At 42.8% G+C, this 24,004-nt stretch overlaps 1 protein-coding gene and 1 pseudogene across 2 annotated transcripts in view; one reads left to right on the top strand and one right to left on the bottom strand.

Moving 5' to 3' along the window:
• The window catches only part of LOC134483599 (disks large homolog 5-like), a 124,854-nt gene extending 103,109 nt beyond the window's left edge, over positions 1 to 21,745 (top strand). The window contains exons 1-7 of one of the 2 annotated variants that reach the window (XM_087596407.1): positions 1,993 to 2,210; positions 3,436 to 3,502; positions 17,439 to 17,544; positions 18,611 to 18,770; positions 19,958 to 20,101; positions 20,732 to 20,894; positions 21,239 to 21,745. In XM_087596407.1, the coding sequence (XP_087452533.1) occupies positions 17,463 to 17,544; positions 18,611 to 18,770; positions 19,958 to 20,101; positions 20,732 to 20,894; positions 21,239 to 21,268 (579 nt within the window). In that variant the 5' untranslated portion in view covers positions 1,993 to 2,210; positions 3,436 to 3,502; positions 17,439 to 17,462 and the 3' untranslated portion in view covers positions 21,269 to 21,745. Of the gene's footprint in view, positions 1 to 1,992; positions 2,211 to 3,435; positions 3,503 to 17,438; positions 17,545 to 18,610; positions 18,771 to 19,957; positions 20,102 to 20,731; positions 20,895 to 21,238 lie in introns of those variants that run through there. The other variant, XM_087596409.1, reaches the window with a different exon arrangement.
• LOC147999191 (U2 spliceosomal RNA) lies at positions 10,233 to 10,442 on the bottom strand (annotated as a pseudogene).
• Positions 21,746 to 24,004: the final 2,259 nt, after the last annotated feature.

Below are 24,004 nucleotides of genomic sequence, written 5' to 3'. Positions count from 1 at the left end.
GCTGGGCTGGGCTGGGGAATAGGTGTCCACTCTCACCTGCTCCAGCTTGAAGATGTGCTGGGTGAAGTACGACTGCAACTGCTTGTTGGATTCATTGATGCAAATCTGCTGGAAGCTATTCTGTTCAAAGTCTTCAAATCTGAATATGGCCAAGACACCAATGGGCAAGCACTGGGAGACAAGGTTTGGTTATAGCCGGGGCCTCCTGGGAAGACCAGCCGTCCTGAGAGGAGTTGCAGAAGAGGGGATGTCTTTTCCTGACCTGTTTGGTACCCAGTGTTTTTTGCCAAGGGTTCCTTTGTTACTTCTTGATGGAACCAGGCCTGCACATATCCAGGAAGCATTGGGGTGGAACCTAGGCTTGGTGCCCACATGCTGGCATCGCTGAGGGTGAAGCCTAGCCTACCACACTTCCAGACACCGAGTGCAGATGCCTGGGTTCCTATAGAATGGCGGTTCTTACCGTTCCTAAAATTGTGACACTTTATTTCAGTTCCTCATGTCATTGTCATCCCAACATAAACTTATTGGAGAGCTACTTCATGAGTGTCACTTTGTTACTGTGAGGAACTGTAGTGTAAATGTCTGGTGTGCAGGAGCGCTGATGTAGAACCCACAGATTGAGAGCAGCTGCTGTAGAGGATGAGAGTCCCCTGCCAGCCCTGGTGTTTGCAGAGATCCCGTGGCTTCCTAGTCTCCATGGCTTTCCCAAGGACAGGGTTTATTCTTTTCCGTCTCAGGGCCCGGGACCTCACAGAAACAGCCTCTCCCATGTCCTTCCAGTTGAGGAGAGTGTGGTTGGGCCTCAGCACAGAACAGTCAAGCAGGGCGCTGTATAGACACTTGGACAGCGAGTCTCCTGCAGTTATGGCCTCTGGACAGAGGGGTTTCTTACCTGGGGTGGGGCAACCGTGCCAGGTACAGGCAGTGATGCTCAGAGTCAAGACCTAGTTTTGTCTTATTTTCATAGACAATGTTGCCCAGGCTAGCCTCGAACTTGCCGTGTAGCCAAGGATAATTAAACAACTGATCCTACTGCCTCTACCCCCCATGGGCTGAGATTGCAGATGAGTGTCACCAGAGCTGGCTTGTCACAGCTGCTATACGGCTCTAAGTCAGGGGCCTCATGTGCAGGAGTGTTATGACTGTGCCATCCCCACCCTGCAACCAGGGTTTTCACCTTTCTCCTGCTGAAGTCTGCTTAATCCTACCATGGCCCCAGGACACAGCAGCTGTGGGAGACTCAAAGTCTGGGGCTTCAGCACAGCATGGGTACACAGCATGGCATGCAGCCTACACGGCTGTGAAAAAGCCAAGGAAGTGCTTCTCAGCTCACCCCCTGTAGGAGTGTCTAGTCCATCCTTCTCTCCATGGACGCTGACATCTGCTTCCAACTGCCCGACATGTCCCTCTGGTTTTGACTTTCCTGGATGCCATGTCAATGCCACCACACAGAGTGCTGCCTCTACTGGGGACACTCACACAACCTCTCTGGGGGACATCTGAGCCAAGCAGGGATTGGGTGCACTGCAGAGAGGTCAAGTCATGTCGTGAAGTACCTTGTCCCACAAAGGCTCACTGTTCAGGGAGTTGACTGGAAAAGTAAGCCTATGCCCCTGGGCAGGGTCCCCATAGGGAGTGTCCCACACCCTGCCATCAGGTCTATTCCTGGTGCCATGCAAATTCAATTTGCAAGACCAAATGCTCTGGAAATGTCAAGAGCTAATGGAAATGTACCAGGAAGTGCACACCATAGCAAAGGGAGAGGATGGCACAGAGACCTATGCTATGGGTTAAGGGGCACGGAAAGGCAACCTCGAGCACAGGGGTCAGTCACCTCTTTCACAAACAAGGCAAAAGGTCAATGCTCTCAGCTCTGGGAGCTTAAAGGGCTCTGTGGTTCCTAAGCCCTGCAGCTGCAGCCAGAAGCAGCACTGAACAGGATGTAAATGCTGAGTATAGCGATGTCAATAAAACTTTATTTACAAAACCAAATTAGTGGTGGTGCTGGTGGTGGTGGTGGTGGTGGTGCTGGTGGTGGTGGTGGTGGTGGTGGTGGTGGTGGTGGTGGTTGCGGACTGGTTCATTTCAAAGCATGCTGGAGTGGCATGGCCACTGAGCATCAGGAAACACAGAAAGGAATGCGACCGGACGCAGGGCTCCCAACACCCTAGACGTCGACCTATGGCACTGGAACAGGGTCCCTGAAGGTAAGTCTGGACAGTCAGATAAGGTAAGTACATTTTATTACAAGGAAATGGGACAAGATAAATCTTCTCTTCATCTCGCTATGCTTAAGCATCTTTAAGAGTGCAGGGAATTCATGTCTATCAGTCTGGTTTAGAAAAGTGTTTAGAGACAGCAAGAGTACACTCCTTGGTTCCCTTATGAGGGTTCCAGGGATTCTGATATCTGGGTCAAAGTGAAAGTTAAGGAGAAAAAGGCTGTCAGGCAGGGCAAAAAGATTCCAATTTCTGGTCTCTTTGGGCTGTAATTTTTACTGTGTTCAAGGCCATGAATGCAGACAGGGTAATAACGATACAGAACAAGAAGCTACAGCTTCATTAAGACAAAACGAAAGTAAAAGTTTTGCCCTCTGCACCACTGCCTGAAGCAGGTTTTTCTAAGTCTTTTCCCGAGGATGGCATTTGACCATTAGATTCACAGGATGATAATGACGAATTCACCTGCTTTTTCTTTTCCTATAATTAGGCCAGCATCGATTCAAGGTGTGGCCCAACCGACTTATTATAAAGGATGATACTGGTTGGTTGAAAAAGGTAGTAGCTTTCTATGAACCATATATTAAGTTTTTATGTATATTAAAATTAATATTGGAAAGAACAGTGGTAGGAGAGGAAGCTGGAGGACAACTGCTGCAAATGCTTGCTTTTGAAAATGCTAATGAAGAGTACAGGAGAGCGTTATTACTTATAAAGGAGGCTGGGGATATTAATGCTTATATGAAGGCATGCAAGGGTATCTTTTCTGAAAATGGAAAGATGGATAGTTGGCACATATTGATCCAGATAGAGTTATTAAATTATATGTTTAAATACTCTTGAATATCCTACAGGCACTTTCGCTCAGGATGAGTTGCCTTTAGAATGGATATATATTAAATAAAACTTTAACCAAACATTAACAAATTATGAGGAACAAATTTCTTTAATTATTCAGCAAGGCATACACAGACCTGTTACTCTGTGGGGATATGATTGTGCTGCTATTGTTTTCCCATTAAGCAAAGATAAAGTGGAATATTTAATGCAGATGTCTGAGGTTTTTCAATTAGCCATGATTTCTTACACTGGAAATATTGAATTTCATCCTCCCCATAGTAAATTGTGGGATTGCTTTAAAAAACAAAAAAAAAATTGATAAATACACTAATTTCTGTTGATCCATTACCATCAGCCTTTACTGTGTTTACAGATGGCTCTAACACCAAGATGGCTTATTGGACCAAAGATTAATTTTGGGGACAAGAATCTTCTTTTGGGTCAGTACAACAAAATGAATTATTAGCGGTAATTAATGTATTCCAGGATTTTACTCATGACGTAAAAATATTATAGCTGAGTCCGCTTATGTTGTAGGAGTAGTACAGAATATTGCGACTGCTGTTGTTTCTACATCTAAGCCTATATTAAATGTTATTCTCACATATTAAAGGACTATTGTTATTATGAAACTCTAGAATATTCATTACACATACTAGATCACATTCAAAATTTCCAGAATCTTTAACACTTGGCAATCATATGGTAGATCAATTAGTGGCATTTGCTACCCCAGAAGAACACAGTCATAATCATGCCAATACAGGATATTTACATATTAAATATAAGCTTCCCTATTCTCAAGCCAAACAAATTATTGCTAATTGTCCTATGTGTCAGTCTTCACGTATAAAATGTGTTCCATCTCAAATTAATCCCAGAAGGATGCAACTTAATACATCGTGTCAGATCGATAAAACCCATATTTCTGAGTTTGGTCGCCTTTCACACATAGATGTAAGCATAGATAATTTTTCAAAATTTGTGTGGGCTACACCATTGCCAGGAGTACGCACTGCTCATGTTATACAGCATCTATTGGAAACTTCTGCTGTTATGGGACTGCCTTCTAAAATTAAAATTGATAATGGACCAACATATATTTCTTATCAATATAAACAATTTTGTCAACGGTATCATATTGTACATATTACTGGTACAGAACACAATACACAAGGACAAGCTTTTGTTGAAAGAATTCACCATACCCTGAAATGACAAATTATAAAATTAAAACGGGGGAAAAGAGATGGCCTTATGCAACCTGAATGGAGTTTGCAGAGCAGTCCCAGAGCTATATGGCACAAGCATTATACGTTATTAATTTTCTTAATTTACCACAAGGTGAAGTTATATCAAGAGGAGATAGACACTTTGTTGAACTTCCCCCCAGAAGGCATGGAACAGACAGTATGGATAAAAATTGCCCGGGATGCTGAATGACAGGAAGGGACATCATTGTATGTAGGGGAGAGGGTTTTGTCTCATTACAGGATGGGAGACTATTCTGGTTACCCGGGAGATGGATCCAAGCACAGAATAATAAGAACTGCTCCCTACCCTCAAAGGAATCCAGTTAAACCAGCTACATTTTCTCCTGATGGATGTTCTCAGGAGATGAGGAGGTGTCCTCCATTACTGAGGCCCTGGCTTCTCTTAGTGTCCACAAACAACAATGGATAAGGATCCGTGCAGTGACAACCCTATTACCTATGTGGGGTCAGGTGAAGCGATTAAGCACTGAAAGGAATAATTTTGTCTCCTTCAGGAAAGTCCTTTACTGCTGAGCACTTATTCTCAGCAATGTGTGTTTTACTCATGGTTTCTTCTGCTGCAGCCAATGCCAGTTATCGGGTTTATATTGCTTATCATGATGAAATCCTACCAATTTTGTGTTAGTAAATATATGGATAATGACACAGAACATGATTGGAAGTTAATTCAAGCCTATTTAGAGGGTAATGAAAGTGCTTCAAAAGTAATTAATGCCTTGAAATATGATGTTCGAATGTCTTTTGGTAAACAGCTAGAAGATACTACCCCTATGGAAATAGCGAAATTATTGGCTGATCAATTGACAGGATTAGATCCCAAGGCTTGGCTTCAAAGGATTTTCCATAGCATGGGAGGAGCTAGTTTTGCCATAATCTTATGTACATTATGTATTATGTTGCTTTATTTTTACATGACTAAACCCCTACAAGGACCTTTAGCTATGTTATGTAAAGTGTTACTTTAAAACAAAAGAAAAAAGAAGGAATTGTTAAGACATAGAGATGCAGCTCCCAGGCAGGGTCAAGAAAGGCCTGGTGACAGATTCAAGTAGGGTCTGGAATGCCGCCCTGGAAAAGAAAATGTTTTTCTCACTTGGCCTTAAATTATGTTCTGCTGTGTCCCGTTTCTGTGGAAGTGGTTCTAACGCTCTCTTGGTAATGGTGAGTATATTTTGATTATAATAAGAGAGGTTATTTGTTATATGAATATCTTTAGGAGAAGCTTTCGTTTATTCGTCTTTCTTTGTTTAATCTTCCCTCATTGTTCCTGGTATCCTGGGAATAATAATCTTATGGTATCTTGACACAATGAAAATTGTAGTAATGCATATTCTTAGCTTAATAAGGATTAATAAAGCTTGCAACTGCGTGCAGTTTCTTCTGCCTTTGCTCTGCACCCCCTGTGTCCTGGGGGTATGCGACCATACCCAGGGCCCCAACTCACTACACATTGACAATGGGTCACCCCACAAAACACAGAAGCATCTACCTTAGTCAAAAATGGACATTTTATTGAATGCACACACTAACTCTGATTGATCACATCCATAGCTAAGATACTATGGGCAGATCCGTGGCCCAAAATACATTCCTCTAAACCTATAAAGCGAAAGAAGAAAGAAAGAAAGAAAGAAAGAAAGAAAGAAAGAAAGAAAGAAAGAAAGAAAGAAAGAAGGAAAGAAAGAAAAAAAGGAAGGAAGAAGAAAAAACACAAAAAACTTAAGCTTCTCATAGGAACTTCGCAGGAAGTGTTGTCTGGCGGTCAGTTCTGATTAGGCCATTTTAGATGAAACAGTGCATAGTGACCCTTAATGTGATGGCCCCTATATAAAGCTTTTTGGAATATTGGAATTTTAACAAACCTCATCCAGAACATACAGCAGAGGCAAGGATGTGATCACCATGTCCTTGCTCTCTATCAGGTTATTTTTCTGTGTCCTTGATTGTCAGGCATAGAACAGCAACAATCTGAAATAGCTGGTAGACATGGAACAAAGTGGCTAAAACTATAGTTGTGGGTTGCACACCTCAACTGTCAATGGCTAATGCTGTCCTCAGAGACCTCGGAGGCCCCTCTTGTAAGACTGTCTATTGGAAATGGAAGCACTGACTTCAAAGTGAACCGGGCCAGCCAGGGTGAGGGCAACATGGATACGTGAGACCCTGTCTAAAACCAGCACAAAAACCAACCCTTCATTCAAAGCATCATCTATTAATTCTTTATTATTTACCACTTTCTCCCTACCAGCCTTTCAGTCTGGAATGGTAGAAAAGGACTGGGAATGTTCCTTCTATTCTAAGGACCTTGATCTCTCTTTCCTTAGGTCCACATTAAGAACACATGCAAATGGATATCACCATCTGAACAACTTAGTATCATCTACTCAGTATATCTAGCCTAATGCTGTGCTATGACAATCTCAAGCTTCCCTGAGTTTCCCTGACCTAGCAAGAAGTATGAAGTACTGAGGCCACACCCCAGTGATCCTTTCAAGGGGTTAGAAGAAAGCCGTGAGAGATGCTCCACTTCTTTGTCCTTAGATTAAATCACATTGACACAATGTGGGTGGACTATTTAACCAGATATGTTTCTCCCACCCCACCTTTCTGAGTTCAGACCATGGCAGAATTCATGCCCCACCACCCTAGATATTGAGTTTAGTGTTCTCTGGTATTTTGTCCTTCCCTTCAAACTAAAGTATTCCTTTTAGGATCCTCTAGAGAGCTGTCTTACTGGTTATACATATTGTGTTAAATTTATTTTAGTGTGCATTAGTCAGCACAGTAGCTGGGCAGCTGCCTGCCCTCCATGGTATCAGATCTACTTTCCAAACAATAACGCTAACTCTTACAGGCTGTGTAGCATCTTGGCTGCTCTTTGTTCCACTTGGACAGCCCTCAGGACCAGGATCTCCTCTCCCTTAACCATGGCTGCTGTCCTCTTCCTCTCTCCTCTCCATCACACGTTCTTCCTTTATTCTATGGCAGCTTCTTCTTCCTTCTTCCCTCCTCATGATCTTCTCTAGCAAAGCCCTCAAAGCTCACCTCCCCCATCTCTCTGCTGTGTAGCTGTTGGCTGTTGGCTTCTTTATAATCACAGTTAACTGGATCAGGGTCAGTTATTTGGGGTTAACCAGTCCTGAGTTCCACAAATTAGCATTAAAATACAAGCAGAATTAGACCAATACACTACAGGGATTTTTGTTTGTTTGTTTGGTTGGTTTGGTTTAATTTTCATTTACCTTTTTACTTGTTATTTTATTTTTGGCTATTATTATTAATCGGTTATTTTATTTATTTACATTTCAACTGTTGTCCTGCTTTCCAGACTCCCCTCTTCAAATTTACATCCCATTTCTGCTCAGCTTTGCCTATGTGACAGTGCTCCCCCACCCACACATATCCATTCCCACCTCACACCTCTAGGATCTGCCTTTGGTGGGCAACAGGCCTCACCTTGAACTATAGAGCATCCTTGCATACACATTGGCTGGCAGTTTGGCCCCTGGGAGCTTGGGGATTAGGGAAAGAGGATCTGGTCAGATATTAAAGCCAATGATTGCTGCTTTCTCTTCTTTTTCTGGTTATAGGTGAAATTATGTTTGTGTGCTTCTCTTTTTTTAAATTATTGAGAGAAGATTAATTTCTTGGTTTTTCTTGGGTATAGTTTAGTTCATTGTCTTGGAGTTTTCCTCCTATTAGCCTCAGTTGTGCTTTCTTACAGAAAAGAATTGTTTAAATTTGGTTTTGTCATGAAATATCCTGGTTCCTCCTTTTATGGTGATTGAGGATTATGCTGGATATAGGAGCCTGTGTCTGCATTACATCTGCCCAAGATTTTCTGACTTTTAGAATCTCTGTTGAGAAGTCTGGTGTAATTCAGATACGTCTGAATTTATTTGTTACTAGATATTTATACCTTACCCCTTTTAATGTTCTTTCTTGATCTGTGCATTTAGCGTTTTAATTATTATGTGAATGGAGGAATTTTTCTGGTACAATTAGTTTGATGTCCTGTAGGCTTGTTGTACCTTTATGGCCTTTTCTTTCTTTACCTTATGGAAGTTTGCTGCTATGATTTGTTGAATGTGTTTACTGGATCTATGAACTAGAAATCTTAATTCTCTTCTATATCTATTATCCTTAGGTTTCAACATTTAATTGTGTCCTGAAATTCATGGATGTTTTGGATTCAATAAACCATACATATTTACCTGAGATGGGTGTTTTGTGCTTTGTGGGATGACCTCCTTGACCCCAGGCTGCATGAAGAATCTCAGCTGACAATGGGGACATAAATTATGAGTATGTGTAGCAAGGCCCTGGCCTCTTCCAGGTTCTTGGATATTAACTGAGAACCTCAAATACAGTAGTAATGTGATAGTGTGGTGTGAATCTAGTTACTATTCTCTATTTTGATATAGATGACTCTTTTTGTGTCATGGTCAGCTTATAATGACTAGAAGACCTAAGCTTGAGAATAACCAAAGACTACATTGCTTCTCTAGCAGCTGAGCTTTTAAAAGTCCTGGTGTGACAGCAACTGTTGGTGGATATTCTGGATTATTCCTTCTGTACTTTAACTCTCTGTGTCACTTCCACCATCAGTAAGTTAGTTCAATTCCATAAATTGGAAATCCATCACCTGGAAGAAATACTCTTTTTTTTTAAAGATTTATTTATTTATTTATTTATTATATACAAGTACACCGTGATTGTCTTCAGACACACCAGAAGAGGGCATCCTATCTCATTACAGATGGTTGTGAGCCACCATGTGGTTGCTGGGATTTGAACTCAGGACCTCTGGAAGAGCTGTCAGTGCTCTTAACCACTAAGCCTTCTCTTTAGCCCAAGAAATACTTTCTGAATATGATCTGAGATTGGCCATGGAAAAAGGGTAGCTTGAACTGTCCCACCTAGGTTCTGGGCCTGCACAGGCCTGCTCTCCAAAAGAAACCTGTGTTCACAGCTGTTGGCTGGCTAAGAAAGATTTCACGAGACGTGATACACAGCCCTCGGACTTCTGCTCCAGTCATCTGCACAATTTTTCCCGGACGATATCCTCATACCTCCAGCAGGCGGGTGATGAAGCTGTCCACTCTCAGCTCCCCTTCAGCCATCTTGTGGGCACCAGACTCTCCTCCCTGCAGCAGGAACAAGGGCTTCTCCATGGTGGCTGCAGCAGCAGTGGTGGTTTGGCATTCTCACCTAGGAGGCCCTATGCCTTTCTACCCCAGTTCCAACTCACCTCAGGCCCGGGCCTTCCCCCCATCCACTTCCCACGGAGCAGGGAGAGCAGCACCCACTAGAAATAAAAGGGAAGCCCTTGGTCCTGCCAAGAGTGAACCCCCAGTGAAGGGATTGTTGGGGGGAGGGTGGTAATGGGAGGAGGATGGGGAGGGGACACCAATAGAGAAGGGGAGGGGGAGGGGTTAGGGGGATGTTTGCCTGGAAACCCAGAAAGGTAATAACAATTGAAATGTAAATAAGAAATACCCAATTTAATAAAGATGGAGAAAAAAAGAGAAAAGTGTCACACATTTAAAACAGAAGAATATGGACCCTAATTTTAAAGCACAGCTCTGTCAATTAACTAAACCTTTAAAAAGCTCAGAAAATCAGGCCAAACAATATTTTCTCGGTTTATGTATCTGTAATGTCGCATAAATAATAATGTCCGTTTCTTGCTATTGTGGAGGGAATTAAATAGATAATATGTAATCATGGAAATTTTGAAGTACCATCCACTTTTCTGTTCATTAAATCACTCTTCCTCATTTCATTGATCAAGTATGTATGTTTTCTTTTCATAGTTACATGTATAATAAAACCAGCATAAAAACCTTCAGAATTGTATAAGCTTTCACTTTTAACAAATTAAATTAGTTGTTCTTTGTATTTCTGCTGAACATTTAAATGTTCTTTATATGTCCCAGTGCGAGTTTATTAGGTACCTATAAACTTTAAACTCTTTGCCTGAGAGCATGAGTACTATTTAATTATATAGTAACTACACTCAGGCTGTCTTTGTATTAGAACCAATTATATCAGACTCTAAGAAAAATTACTACACTTGATCTTAGCCAAAAGGCCGAGAAGCTATTAAGAAAAATTACTATTGCTTTAAAGTTTGTGTGTGTATGAGTGAGAGTATGAGTATGAGTGTCTGTCTGTGTGTGTGTGTATGTGTGTGTGTGTGTGTGTGTGTGTGTATGTGTGTGTGCAGCACATGACCAAACAACTTTCAGGAGCCATTTCTCTCCTTCTGTCATGTGGGTCCCAGGATGTAACCCAGATGTTTGACTTTGGCAATAAATAATATTACCCACTAAATAAATAAATAAACAAACAAAAAACAAGCCACAAATCAACTTTAAAAGTAAAGGCCAGAAGTTCACAGAATAGTAGCATTGGCCTTACCATATCCTTTCTTTGGGGATGGGAAAATTAATGTTCTGAAATCCATGACTTTCAGGAATTGTGATATTCATGGAAATTCAATTCCTTTGCAGATGCTCCAGTTGTTGTGGCCAATTGCTAGAAAGGTCAGCTTAAGCTTGCAGGACCCCCACCATCCCTCCCCCCACCCCACCTCCACAGAAAGCTCAAAAGACACTGCCCAGAACTTACTCCACATTCCCCAGAACCACTTTCTTTGTCCATCATTTCTGTGAGACGAAAGGTCAGACTCCTTCACCCTAGTCTCTCCACAATTGACATTCGCCCCTCCCAAAACACTTCTAAGACTGGAAAACATGTCTTAGGATGTATCTGCCAGACTCGGACTGAGAGAAACTAGGGCACTGGTTGTCACTACAACATTGGTGACAGAGGACGCCAAGTACTCTGTAGGAGACAATAGAATGTCCAAGAAGGGACAGCAGATGTCATGGGGAGCAGACTTTGCCTCCCTGCTAATGTTCTCCCTGTACTGAGCATAAGCTGTGGTGGCCTTTCCAGGAGACTTTCCCGGGGCAGAGCCACTGAGCATCTCCTTCTTCCAAAGCCAAATTTTCCTCTAGGCTTGATTATAAAAACCTTAGTAATTCCTATGCATCTAAATGAATGTTTCCTTCCAAATCCTGCCCAAAAATGTCTCATCCTAACTCAAATTATCCTTCTTCACCAATATTAGCCATTAAAAATTCCTGAGAAATAATACCAGTTTGAATATGCACTCAAAATGTTCTCCTGTCTTATTATGTACAGGTGCTTGAAATCACATCAAGAAATAGCCTGCATGGAAGGTTGCAATGTGGGTGTGTGTTAGGGGAACACTCATGAAGCCTTGTGCTTAGCATTCAACGGTTGCCACAAAATTCCTTAGGAGGAAGACTTGAAATCATTATGGTGCTAGAAACAGTGTGGAGGCCAGTTGGCAGAGGAAAGTGAAACATTAGAGCCACCATTGAAGGCTCCTGTTGGGCCCTACCTTGGTGTTTCCCTCCCCCCTCACTGAGCCTTTCAGCCTGCTATAGGAAGAAATTGTTTACACCTTTGACAGCTGCTCTTAGCCCCTGATTTGGGGCTGGGATTTTCCATGGCACCCTTCCTCCCCACTGAGCTTTCCTGCTTCTTGTTTTTAAGAAGCTGTTTATGCCCCTGATTGGGCTGGAACTTTCACCACACAGACTTGTCCTATTTTCCTGTTTGGGGATTTTCACCTGCCTTGTTGATTTTCCACGGCTTTTGCCTTTGGTATATAAGGAGATCTCAGTAAAGCCTTGGTGGCACTCGCTAAAAAGGGGTGACCCGTGTAAGTGTTTTCTTTCAACCCCACAAACCTACACCTGATATTCACACACTGTTGGCACAGGCACTGACAATAGGTATCACAATAGAAACTAGTAACTAGATTTAACCAAACTATCACATTAATGCTGTATTTCGTGGTATTTTTTTTTTTTTTTTGCTCTCCTAGAACCTGGAAGAGGCTTGGTGTTTTCTAATCCTACTCATAATTTATTATCCTTCCCAACACTATGGGCTTTGTTCTGTTAATGCTAACAGCGGCATCCAATACCTAGGATATTTTCTACTGACATGTGTGACATGAGACAAAACAGTCCCTGTCATCCCTCACCTGAATAAACTTCCTTAGAGGACTGTGTAGTTGGAGGGTCCTTCTTTCCTCTCCAAGATCGAGAAACATTTCCAGTCTTCAGACAAGTGTGTCAGCCATTGTCCAGTGACTGTGTTGAGATGTCCACATTGTCAGCTGAGTGTCGTCATCCAGCCTGCCCTGTAATTGTTGTAGATGATTAATAGGGTTCCAGCCCTAGGATTTAATTCAGTGCTACAGTACTTGCCAAACATGCTCAAAGCCCTAGCTGCCACCCTAGTCCTGTGTGCTCTAGAGAAAGAAAATAAAGAACCACATTGTCTATCAAGTTTCTCCTCCAATAGAAGGAGAATCTGCATCCAGTCTTTTAAGTAACTCTAAGCCCCAGCTTCCCCACAGCTCAATGCATCGATTGCACTATTGGTGCATTTTCAGTAATTCTCACTTTCTTTTTGGTGTGCAAAGAATATGCACCATGTAAGTAAAGTGTGTGTGTGTGTGTGTGTGTGTGTGTGTGTGTGTGTGTTCATCCATGAACTCACTATAAATTATTATCAAATGACCCAGAAGACCGTGGAGAAACCTGTCGATGTGCATGCAGAATTATGTTACTACCGTTCCATGGCACCTTGCAGGTAACACTGAAATACTGGGCTGCTTTAATAGAGCCTAAAACCAGGCTATGCATGGTTTTCGGTGAGATTGTGATGTGCAACACCACAACAGAGATCAGCAGAAGCTTCATTTTTTCCATGCTGCTGTTACCAAGTGAGGCAAAGCCTCATCCCATAGAGAGTCTGGTAGGATCTGATGAAAGGAGTAAACTCAGGGTTGAAATCAAGCCTTTAGAAACAAAGAGAAAAATACAAAGTCAAGGAAAGCAAGAGCTGTCTTTTTCTTTTCTTCCTCTTTTTTTTTTTTTTGAGAAGATCCACAAGAGAGACAACCCCTTCCTCAAACTAACAATGCACAAGAGAGACAATACATGAATTAAAAATCAGAAATGAAATGAGGGACATAACAATAGACACCGAGCAAATTCCAAAATCATTAGTTCTTACTCCCGAGGACTTTACGCCAGAAAACTGGAATATTTATTCGATATTGTTGATTTTGTAGACAGATAACAATTACCAAAGTTAAATCCAGATCTGGGAAGGTATCTGAATAATACCCCTAAGAAAATAGATACAGTCATTAAAGGTTGCATACATTATATATTATATTGTTTTCTTTTTGCATGATTAAACCCCTTCAAGGACAATTAGCTATGTTATAGAAAGTGTTACTTTTAAAACAAAAGGACAAAGAGAGAAATTGTGGAGTCACTGAGATACACTTCCCAGACAGGATCAAGGAAAGATGGCTGAGAGATGCAAGCAGGGGCTGGAACGCTGCCCTTGAGAAGGAAATGTTTTTCTCACTTTACCTTACACTATGCTGTACTGTGTCTGTTTTTTGTGGAAGCAGCTCTCATGCTCTCTGGGTTATGACAAGTAGATTGTGATACTAGGAAGAGGGGTGATTTGCTATACAGATATTTTAAGGAGAAGCCTTTGCTTAGTCTCACTTCTTTGCCTAGTCTTGCCTCAGTCGTTCCTGGTATCATGGGAATAACGACCGTATTATATCTTGCCAAAAGGGAATGTGAGGTAATGCATATTCATGCCTATATAAGGGTTAATAAGCTTGTAGCTGCATGCAGTTGCATCTGCCTTTGCTCTGCATCCCCTGTGTCCTGGTTATTTGTGACCGTACCTGGGCCCCCAACGCACTAGCTGTTGACAAGCATCACCCTTCTCAGTGTTAGGTATATATTTTTTTGAAATCTATGATGTGGAGGCATATTACAGCAACAATATGAAATAGCAGGCGGGCATGTATGAAAATGCTGTGTTTAAGCTAGGTGTGGGGACAAGTCCTCAAAAGGAGCTGTTAAGATGGGAAACAAATAATGCATTTGTTGCTGGAATTGAGTTGCCTCCGCTGTGTTGCTCTGCCTGCTCAGTGTCCATTCAACCTCACTCTGTTTCTACAGAGGAACTCAAGGTTTGCCCCAGCCGCCTGTGAGCTGTGATATGGGCAGAGAAAGGCCAGGACACAGTGGTGATTTCCCACTCCTCAGTTATGCTGAATTTTCCACTACTGTACTTGTATACACAAGTACAGTGTGGTCAGTTATTATAGATATTTGTCATTTCTTACAGAGGGCAACTATGATTGACTACACCCAATTCTATAAAAAACAAAACTCAGGAAACCTGGCCCTTGGCAGCAATGAATCAAGAAATATCTAGGATGGTGGGGCATGAATTCTGCCAAGCAATGAACTCAGATAGGTGGGTTTGTGAGGAAGATGTATAGTTGAATAGCCCAATAGATTCACGTTGTATCATCTTGATTTAATCTAAGGACAAAGTAGTGCAGTATCTCTGATGGCTTTCTTCTAACCCATGAAAGGTTCACTGGGGTTTGACCTCAGTTCTTTATTCTTCTTGCTGGGGCAGCAACACTCAGGGAAGCTTGAGATTGCCATAGGCACAGTATTAGGCTAGAAATGCTGAGTAGGTGATACTAAGTTGTTCAGATGGTGATACCCATTTCATTTGTTCTTAACGTGGACCTAAGGAAAGACAGATCAAGGTCCTTAGAATACAAAGATCATTTCCAGTTTTTTTTCTACCTTTCCTGAATGAAAGACTGTTTGGCAGAGAATGGTAAAAATTCAAGAATTGGTAGATGATGCTTTGAATGAAGGGTGGGTTTCTGTGCTGGTTTTAGACAGGTTCTCAATTACCCCATCTTGTTCTCTACGCTGCTCGTCAGGTTCACTTTGAGCTCAAATAAAGCTGCTTCTACTTTCCAACAGGTAGTCTTACAAAGGGGCCTCCAAGGACTGTGAGGACAGCATTAGCCAATGAGAATTGAGGTGTGTAACCCACAACTATAGCTTTATCTGAAAGACCCTCAGACAGAGGAGACTCTCGCTCCAGTCCTGAGGACAATCACCACCCCATGAACACACAGGACTCAGTCTTGATGTAAAAACAAGAGGTTTACTTTGGGATACCAATGCACTGGGGCTCGACATGGTCCACACGCAGGAGGGATGTGAGGAGCCTCGAACAACAGAAATGTACAGTTTAAACAGTCATTTACGATCACACAGTTTCATTAGCTCAGCTATTTCGGTGCCAAGAATACCTAGGCAGATGTTTCTCGTCCTGGGATAAGGCCGTAACCACATCAATGTAGCTATTTCAGTAGGAAGGACGTCTGACTTGATATATATTTTCTTATCCTGGGGTTCCCAGGACAAGGACCAAGGATATCTGTCTTGGCAGGTGTTTCCCTTCTGGAGTTCCCAGGACAAGGCTATAGCGATGTCAGCCTATAGCACAGCTGCATTCAGTACCAAGGATATCTCACTTCTATAGTGGTCAGTCAGCTTCCCAGAGATGTTTCCTGTCTTGTAATTGCCCTGCAGTAAATATGTTCTATACCCTCTGTTCTTATGGTCGGGCAGCTTCCTAGAGAGTGGGTGGGAATGTGCTTTCTGTACTTTCTGGTCTATTGACTAACGTCTAGGGGCTAAACGAGGGCCAGCTTAAAAGATTCTCATGCTTAAGAAATGGCTGTACTGATATCTAACGGAGATCTTTCATATCCACTTTCTTCCAAGTCTACCAGCCATCTCAGATTGTTGCTGTAATATGCCTGACAATCAAGGACACAGAAAAATAACTTGATACACAGCAAGGACATGGCAATCATATCCTGTGTCGTTATGTATGTTCTGGATGAGGTTTGTTAAAATGACAATATTGCACAAAGCTTTATACAGGACCCATCAAATTAAGGGTCACTATGCACTGTCATAGCTAAAATGGCCTGGTCAGAAGTGACCACTGGATCACTCTTCTGTAACTTCACATGAGAGGCTTGTGCTTTTTGTGTTTTTTATTTTTGTGTTTTTTTCTTATTTATTTATTTATTATTTATTTATTTATTTATTTATTTATTGCTTTATATGTTGTCAGGAAGATAGTTCAAGTCATGGATCTGCCCCCAAAATCTGAGCTTTGCCACTAATACTGTAAACAGTATTAGTGTATGCATTCATTAAAATAACTGTTTTTTTTTTTTTAGTAGGATAGATGCTTTTGTGTTTTGTAGGGTGATCCATGAAACAGGAGTGAAGATGCTTGTTTCTTACTCTGTCCACTGAGTTATATCTCTAGGCTTGTCCTACTCCTTTGGCTGCATTCCCCCCCCCCCACATTTGCTGACTATTTTATTTTTCAGATGAAATCACACGTTATAGCTTAGAGAGGCCTGTAAGCAATCCTACTTTGGTAACTTAAGTGCAAAGAGGAGAGCCCCACACTCAGCCTGAGGGTGCATTCACTGGTGGCTCCAATATTTCAGTTTCCTCTGCTAACAGATCACCACATTGTTGCCAGGACCATAATGAATGCAATTCTTTCTCCTAAGGAATCTGGTGGCAACTGTCAAATGTTAAGCACAAAGCTTCAGGTTGTACCTATAACACACACCCACATTGCAACCTACCCTACAGGCTATTTCTGGGTGTGATTTCATGCACCTGCACATCATGAGACAGGAGACCTCTTTGGCTACTTATAGGAACTGGTGTGATTTCTCAGTAATCTTTAATGGGTAATATTGCTGACTGAGGAGAATTTGAGGTAGGATGAAACATTTCTGTGCAGGGATTGGGGAGGAAGCACTCATTTAGATACATAGCAATGACTTAGGTTTTTCCAATCAAGCCTAGAGCCAAATTTGGCTTTGGAAGCATGTGGTGCTCAGTGGCTATGCCACAGGGAAGTCCCCTGAAAAGGGTCCATCAGCTTTTGCTCAGTACAGGGAGAACATTAGCAGGGAGGTAAAGTCTGTTATCCATGACATCAGCCGTCCCTTCGTGGACATTCTATTGTCTCCTAGAGAGACCTTGGAATCCCTGTGATGTCACCAGTATCGTTGTGACAACCAATTCCCTACTTTTTCTCTTAGTGTCCAAAGGATATATCCACAGGCATGTTTGCCCGTCTTCTCAGGCGCTTTGGGAGAGTTGATGTTGATAGAGAAGAGTCTAGAGTGAAGCAAACGAAACCTAAAGGTAATGATGGACACAGGACATGGGGAATGTGGAGTAAGTTCTGGGCAGTGTATGTTGAGCTTCCTGTCAGGAGTGAGTGTGGGGGCCTTCACCTGGCCTTTATAGCAATGGGCCACAACCACTGGAACATCTCCACAGATATTGAATTCCATGATTATCACAATTCCTGAAAGTCAAGGTTTTCACATCATTAGTTTCTCCATAACCACATGGAGGATATGGCAATGCCTATGCTATTATTGGGTGAACTTCTAGTCTTTACTTTTACAGTGCATTCAGTATGTTAAATTGATATAATAACACCATAAGTAGTCATGGAGGGTATAACTTTTCTGAATTAAACAGGGCATCAATGTACTTCACTTTCATTGCTTCTTTAAATTCAGTGACTATCTGACAGTAGTAAGAGGGAGAGAATTGTGCTCCTGGCCATGACCTTATATTCTTAGAACTCCTGTGACTACCTCTGGCTGACGGGGCCAATCTTACCTTCATACATTAGAGGTTCTGTGTGGCAGATATTTTTCTACAGTAGCCAACTATATGGGGCAGGTAGAGAAAGAGCCTGTAACCTACTGGCACTTCTGGGGCATTTGTCATTTCAGTAGGGGGAATTAATAAGTCTGTTGACCATGTCCTCCCCCTACATGAATTTTTAATGCAAAGTTATTGGACGAGAGTAACAGTGTAGGATATCTGAGTATCCCTGATCAATCAAGTCATTGTGGATGCTGAATTGATGATCTGACTTCTGAAACCAGAGGGGTGAGGGTCCTGAAACCAGGTTGTAGCCTGCGTACCTGATAATAATCCTGGAGAAGGCATCTCTCTGGTACTTGTAAGCCTGTGTGGGCGGGCATAGGGAACACCTGGCTGCTTACATCTCTTGGTCTCTATATAGTAGTGGGGGAACTGTGATCCACTTAGGATGCCTCTTACACATAGACCAAACTCCTTGCAGTGACACTGGCTTCCAAGCATGTTCTCCTGTTTGGACCTCACTGTGGTCTGTGTATGCTCTATGCATTCGCCCCATGTGGGTTCACTTGTGTTATTCTACCTACAGAGGCCTGCAGACAGACCTCATCCCCTGAAAATGTCCTAAACAAGGTGCAGGCCAACGAGGAAGAGGAGAGGCTGAATAGAGAACTGGAGCTAACTACCAAGGAGAGAAATGAGCTGACAGATCGCCTCCTTTATGTGACAGGTGGATCCATGAGCAAGAGGTATGCATTGCTCCAAACAAACGACCTTGTTCTAAACCTCATCTCCCATAGAGAGGAGATTCAGAACCTGACCCTTAGTGAGGAGTGAGTTTGGAAATGGACTCTCTGATTCCACCTGTTGAAAATCTGAACTTGTGATCTGAGTGAAGAATTCAGGGATAACGTCACTGGAGCATGAGTTCCCAGTGTACAATTGGAAAGCCCTTGACAGGTGGCAGTTTGCAAGGTTCTAGGTGCTGTGAGTTTGTGGACAGTGTTTGTACTTGCTAGGAAGGTGACTGAACGCTATCATCTCATGGCAGCACCCTTAGGTAACAGGTCCCACATTGTTCATCTCCATGCTTAACTAGAAGGCCTGAGGCTCAGGCCTGTTCCTTCTTGTCTGTGTGCCTTAAACACTGAGACAGTAATGGTGCATACATTTCTACTGATTCTCATTGTGTTCTTTCCATATTTGTCTCTCTTTCTCATTCTCTGAGTCTGTTTACTTTTCTTTTCTTGTGGGTGTGTCCCAGTTTGTGTGTCTGTGTGTTCACAGGTCTGCATGCATATGTACAACTTTTATATGTTTCTATGTCCCCTGTCCCTTGGAATTTAGGGGTCTGTTTTTTGACCTCAGGATATACCTGTATAATAGTTTCATGGAGGTGTAAGTGCTTTATTTTGGAAGCCCCACTTTCAACAGTACAGTTCTTTGCCTGTGTGGTCACATTTGTCTATACACTTGTATGCCTTGGGCAGATTATAAGTTTGTGGCAATATCTGGTCTTATCTCCAGAATTATGTGTACTGTCTGCCTCTAGAATATTAGTTATTCGGCTTGTAGCATTCCACTTGTCAAAACAGGAAAAATGAAATCAGAGGTTTCTGGATGTGTGTGTGTGTGTGTTTGTGTGTGTGTGTGTGTGTGGTTGGGTAAGCTCTGTGGCCTAGGCTCTTGACAGCATAACAGGTTTGAATGCAGATCCAGCCCTCCTGATTCAAAAAAGTGAGCCAAGGAACCCTTTATCTGGGTGCTTAGCTTCTGTTGTCCTGGGCACACAATTCCAAGTTTCTGAAGCTGAAGAAGATCCAAATATGTAGAATTCAGAAAGTGTCCTTCCAGGGCTGGGGTAGTACAGGACACAGACTGAGTTCATATAGTCCTAAACCTCGATGTTCATTGGGTTCTATCTTCCTGGGGCCAGCCCCTACTTCAGGCCAAATCCATTTTATGAAAACTTGAAGATAAAGGAGAAAGAGGTCATTTCATTACTGCACAACTTAGACACAAAGAACATTGAACATCGTGAGAAATTTCAGGAGCTCAAGAAGGAGATTAACTTCTATCGGTAAGTACTGGTCAAAAGGGCCCATCACTTGTGGAATATCCATTGCTGCCTCTCTTTGTTCTGGACTGGAGAGCCTGCAGCTCTGGGTCCATGTCTTCTGCTGTTTAAATATCACTGTGCCGTGGGTCTTTTGGACTCAGTTTCAGTTCCATAAGAGACTGTGACTTCTCAGCACAGTGTCTATGCATCTTTAGAAGGCTCTGGATAGAACTATACTGATTCAGGCATCAGAGTGTTATTAGGCCGACCTGGGCCTCTGGGGTCATATCAGGTTTAACAAAGCTCAATGTGTGGACCACATGGTTAGCATGACCTCCCTTGGTTCTACTGTCCTCTTGCGGTTTTTTACTGCCTACTAATTGATGTTGCCCCGATGCATTGGGCTTTCATGGATAGTTGTAGATCCCTTGTTCTTTTGGAGAGACATGGACTGTTAGGTGCTTGGGTCACAGAAACAATTTATTCTTCCCTGGATTGGCCGTTTGCTGTTTGTGGAGCAGCCTTACATGTATGGAGATGTATTCTATGAAGTCTTTATGGGTATCTGGGTCCTGGTGGAGTTTGTGGGATTTGGCAGTTGGAATGGGAGGAAGAGGCTACAGGATCTTACTATGCAGAGTGTGTTTCCAGCAACCTGCACAGCCGGCTCCTGATGGACCAGGCATGTATGAAGAAGAAGTTGGTCACATTGAAGCAGGAGTGCAAGGAGTTACAGCGATATTTGTTTGAGTTGAACCCGAAGGATGAAGACGAACAGGAGAAGACCAGAAACCTCCAGACCCAGCAAAATGTGGTAGGAACAAGCAGCTGAGTCAGATTAACAATGTCTGATACCATTTGCCTATTGGATACATCTTTGCTTCCCCTATCATCTTTCTAATGTCCCCACACCCAATCAGTCACCCTCCTCATGTGATAGAGTTATTCATTGCTCTGTCTATGCACAAGTATTCTGGGATATTAACCACTTTTCAGAAACTGAATTATGGGCAATTATACTTCTCTGCCCTTTTTGAAACTGCAGTCCAGAAATGGTGACAGAGGAATAACATATCACATGACTGAAGGCAGCAACTTGACAGCTGGTATGCGTGTCCCCACCATATCCGTGTCTTAATAGCTGCCTTCTTCTCCCAGGTCTCAGGAACTGCAGGAGACATGGAATAGGACGGATCCCAGGAAGACAGCCCCCTGAGGAATGAGTTTCTCTCTCAGGAGTTCCCTGTGACGACAATCCTCACAGTCAAAGACTTTTTGTGGGTGAATATTCTTCTTCTCAGATAATTTCCTCAATGTTTAGAGACCCTACATTTATGTATCCGTATGCCAGCCTGTCTGGTTGAGGTCTTTCTCCTTTCTCATACGGACAACACCATTTGAGAGACATCTGAGGAGACAGCCTTGACGTCTTGTCCTAGAGGAGAAACAGCACTACAACTGTGTTTCTAAATGTTCATTAAGAAAATGCTGTTAAGAAATGTTTTTGGTTATGATTTTCATTGAAGTTTTCTTTTTGTTATTTCATAGTTATATATTCTTGTTACTGTTTTTCATTTTTATACCATTTTAGTTGTTCATTTTATGCCTGTTTTTTGTAAATTGTATTCCTTATGAATAAAAATTGATTTGTAACTCTTGACTCTTAAGACCATCTTATTCAAGGGTCCTTTGCACTCCTGTAGACTTAGATCTGACAACTGGATATGGATCTTTGCATGGTCCAGGCAGCATGGGTAAATAGGGAATTCAAAGCCACCAAGGGGTACACAGGGTGATAGTGTCTTTGTGTGGATAATGTGACTTTTTTTATGGACACACACTTTATGATGTAATCACTGACATACTGTATCCATGCTATCATGTATTCTGCTCATCCTAGTCTATATCAGTCTATAACACACATTCCTTATTGACTGTGTGCACCAGATATTGAGTAACACACACTCATGCCTGTAGAGCTGCAGAAAAAATGACAACTTTCACAAAGGTATATAGAATAATCCTAATGGAGAACCATGTGCCTCAGTTTTTCTTACAATACAGCATTAGTATTAAACCAGAAAGATAATGACCATCAACGTCATTTTGGGAAATAGGGTTCCTGCGCTTGCCTCTCGCCATCAGATTATCTCTAGTGTAACTTTGTTCTGCTATTTCTGACAGTGGCTAGACTGTCCTATAAGCCTGTGTGACAGGAGTGCTGTAGACCTGTTTTCCTCTCTTTCAGTCAGTTATGGGGACAGAGTGTTCTGCTTTCTGGCGTGTAGTTTTTCCTCTCTACAGGTCTTCAGCTGTTCCTGTGGGCCTGTGTCTTGAGTTCACCAGGCAGCTTTCTTGCAGCAGAAAATTTGGTCTTACCTGTGGTCCCGAGGCTCAAGTTCGCTCGTGGGGTGCTGCCCAGGGGCTCTCTGCAGCGGCAGCAACCAGGAAGACCTGTGCCGCCCCTTTCGGGAGCTTCAGTGCACCAGGGTTCCAGATGGTCTTTGGCTTTTTCCTCTGGCGTCCGAGATGTGTGTGCAGGGAGCAGTCACTTCTGGTTTCCCAGGCTTGTCTGCCTCTCTGAAGGTTTAGCTCTCCCTCCCACGGGATTTGGGTGCAGAGAACTGTTTATCCGGTCTGTTTCTTTCAGGTTCCGGCGGTGTCTCCGGCAGGGGTCCTGCCGCTCCTGGGCCCTCCCCCACGGGAGCCCAGAGGCCTTATACAGTTTCCTCTTGGGCCAGGGATGTGGGCAGGGGTGAGCAGTGTTGGTGGTCTCTTCCGCTCTGCAGCCTCAGGAGTGCCCACCTGACCAGGCGGTTGGGTCTCTCTCTCACCGGGTCTGGGAGCAGAGAGCTGCTGCGGGCCGGGATCCGGCTTGGGGTTTTCTAATCCTACTCATAATTTATTAATCTTCCCAACACTATGGGCTTTGTTCTGTTAATGCTAACAGCGGCATCCAATACCTAGGATATTTTCTACTGACATGTGTGACGTGAGACAAAACAGTCCCTGTCATCCCTCACCTGAATAAACTTCCTTAGCGGACAGTGTAGTTGGAGGGTCCTTCTCTCCTCTCCAAGATCGAGAAACATTTCCAGTCTTCAGACAAGTGTGTCAGCCATTGTCCAGTGACTGTCTTGAGATGTCCACATTGTCAGCTGAGTGTCTTCATCCAGCCTGCCCTGTAATTGTTGTAGACGATTAATAGGGTTCCAGCCCTAGGATTTAATTCAGTGCTACAGTACTTGCCAAACATGCTCAAAGCCCTAGCTGCCACCCTAGTCCTGTGTGCTCTAGAGAAAGAAAATAAAGAACCACATTGTCTATCAAGTTTCTCCTCCAATAGAAGGAGAATCTGCATCGGTCTTTTAAGTAACTCTAAGCCCCAGCTTCCCCACAGCTCCCTCCATCGATTGCACTATTGGTGCATTTTCAGTAACGCTCACTTTATTTTTGGTGTGCAAAGAATATGCACCATGTCAGTAAAGTGTGTGTGTGTGTGTGTGTGTGTGTGTGTGTGTGTGAGTGTGTGTTCATCCATGAACTCACTATAAATTATTATCAAATGACCCAGAAGACCGTGGAGAAACCTGTCGATGTGCATGCAGAATTATGTTACTACCGTTCCATGGCACCTTGCAGGGAACACTGAAATAGTGGGCTGCTTTAATAGAGCCTAAAACCAGGCTATGCATGGTTTTCGGTGAGATTGTGATGTGCAACACCACAACAGAGATCAGCAGAAGCTTCATTTATTACATGCTGCTGTTACCAAGAGGAGGCAAAGCCTCATCCCATAGAGAGTCTGGTAGGATCTGATGAAGGGCAATAAACTCAGGGTTGAAATCAAGCCTTTAGAAACAAAGAGAAAAATACAAAGTCAAGGAATGCAAGAGCTGTCTTTTTCTTTTCTTCCTCTTTTTT

Source organism: Rattus norvegicus, chromosome 19 (genome assembly GCF_021556685.1).
Source record: "Rattus norvegicus strain SHRSP/BbbUtx chromosome 19, alternate assembly SHRSP_T2T, whole genome shotgun sequence".
In the NCBI taxonomy this organism is placed as follows: Eukaryota; Metazoa; Chordata; class Mammalia; order Rodentia; family Muridae; genus Rattus; species Rattus norvegicus.
This window is presented reverse-complemented; position numbering and strand designations above follow the sequence as displayed.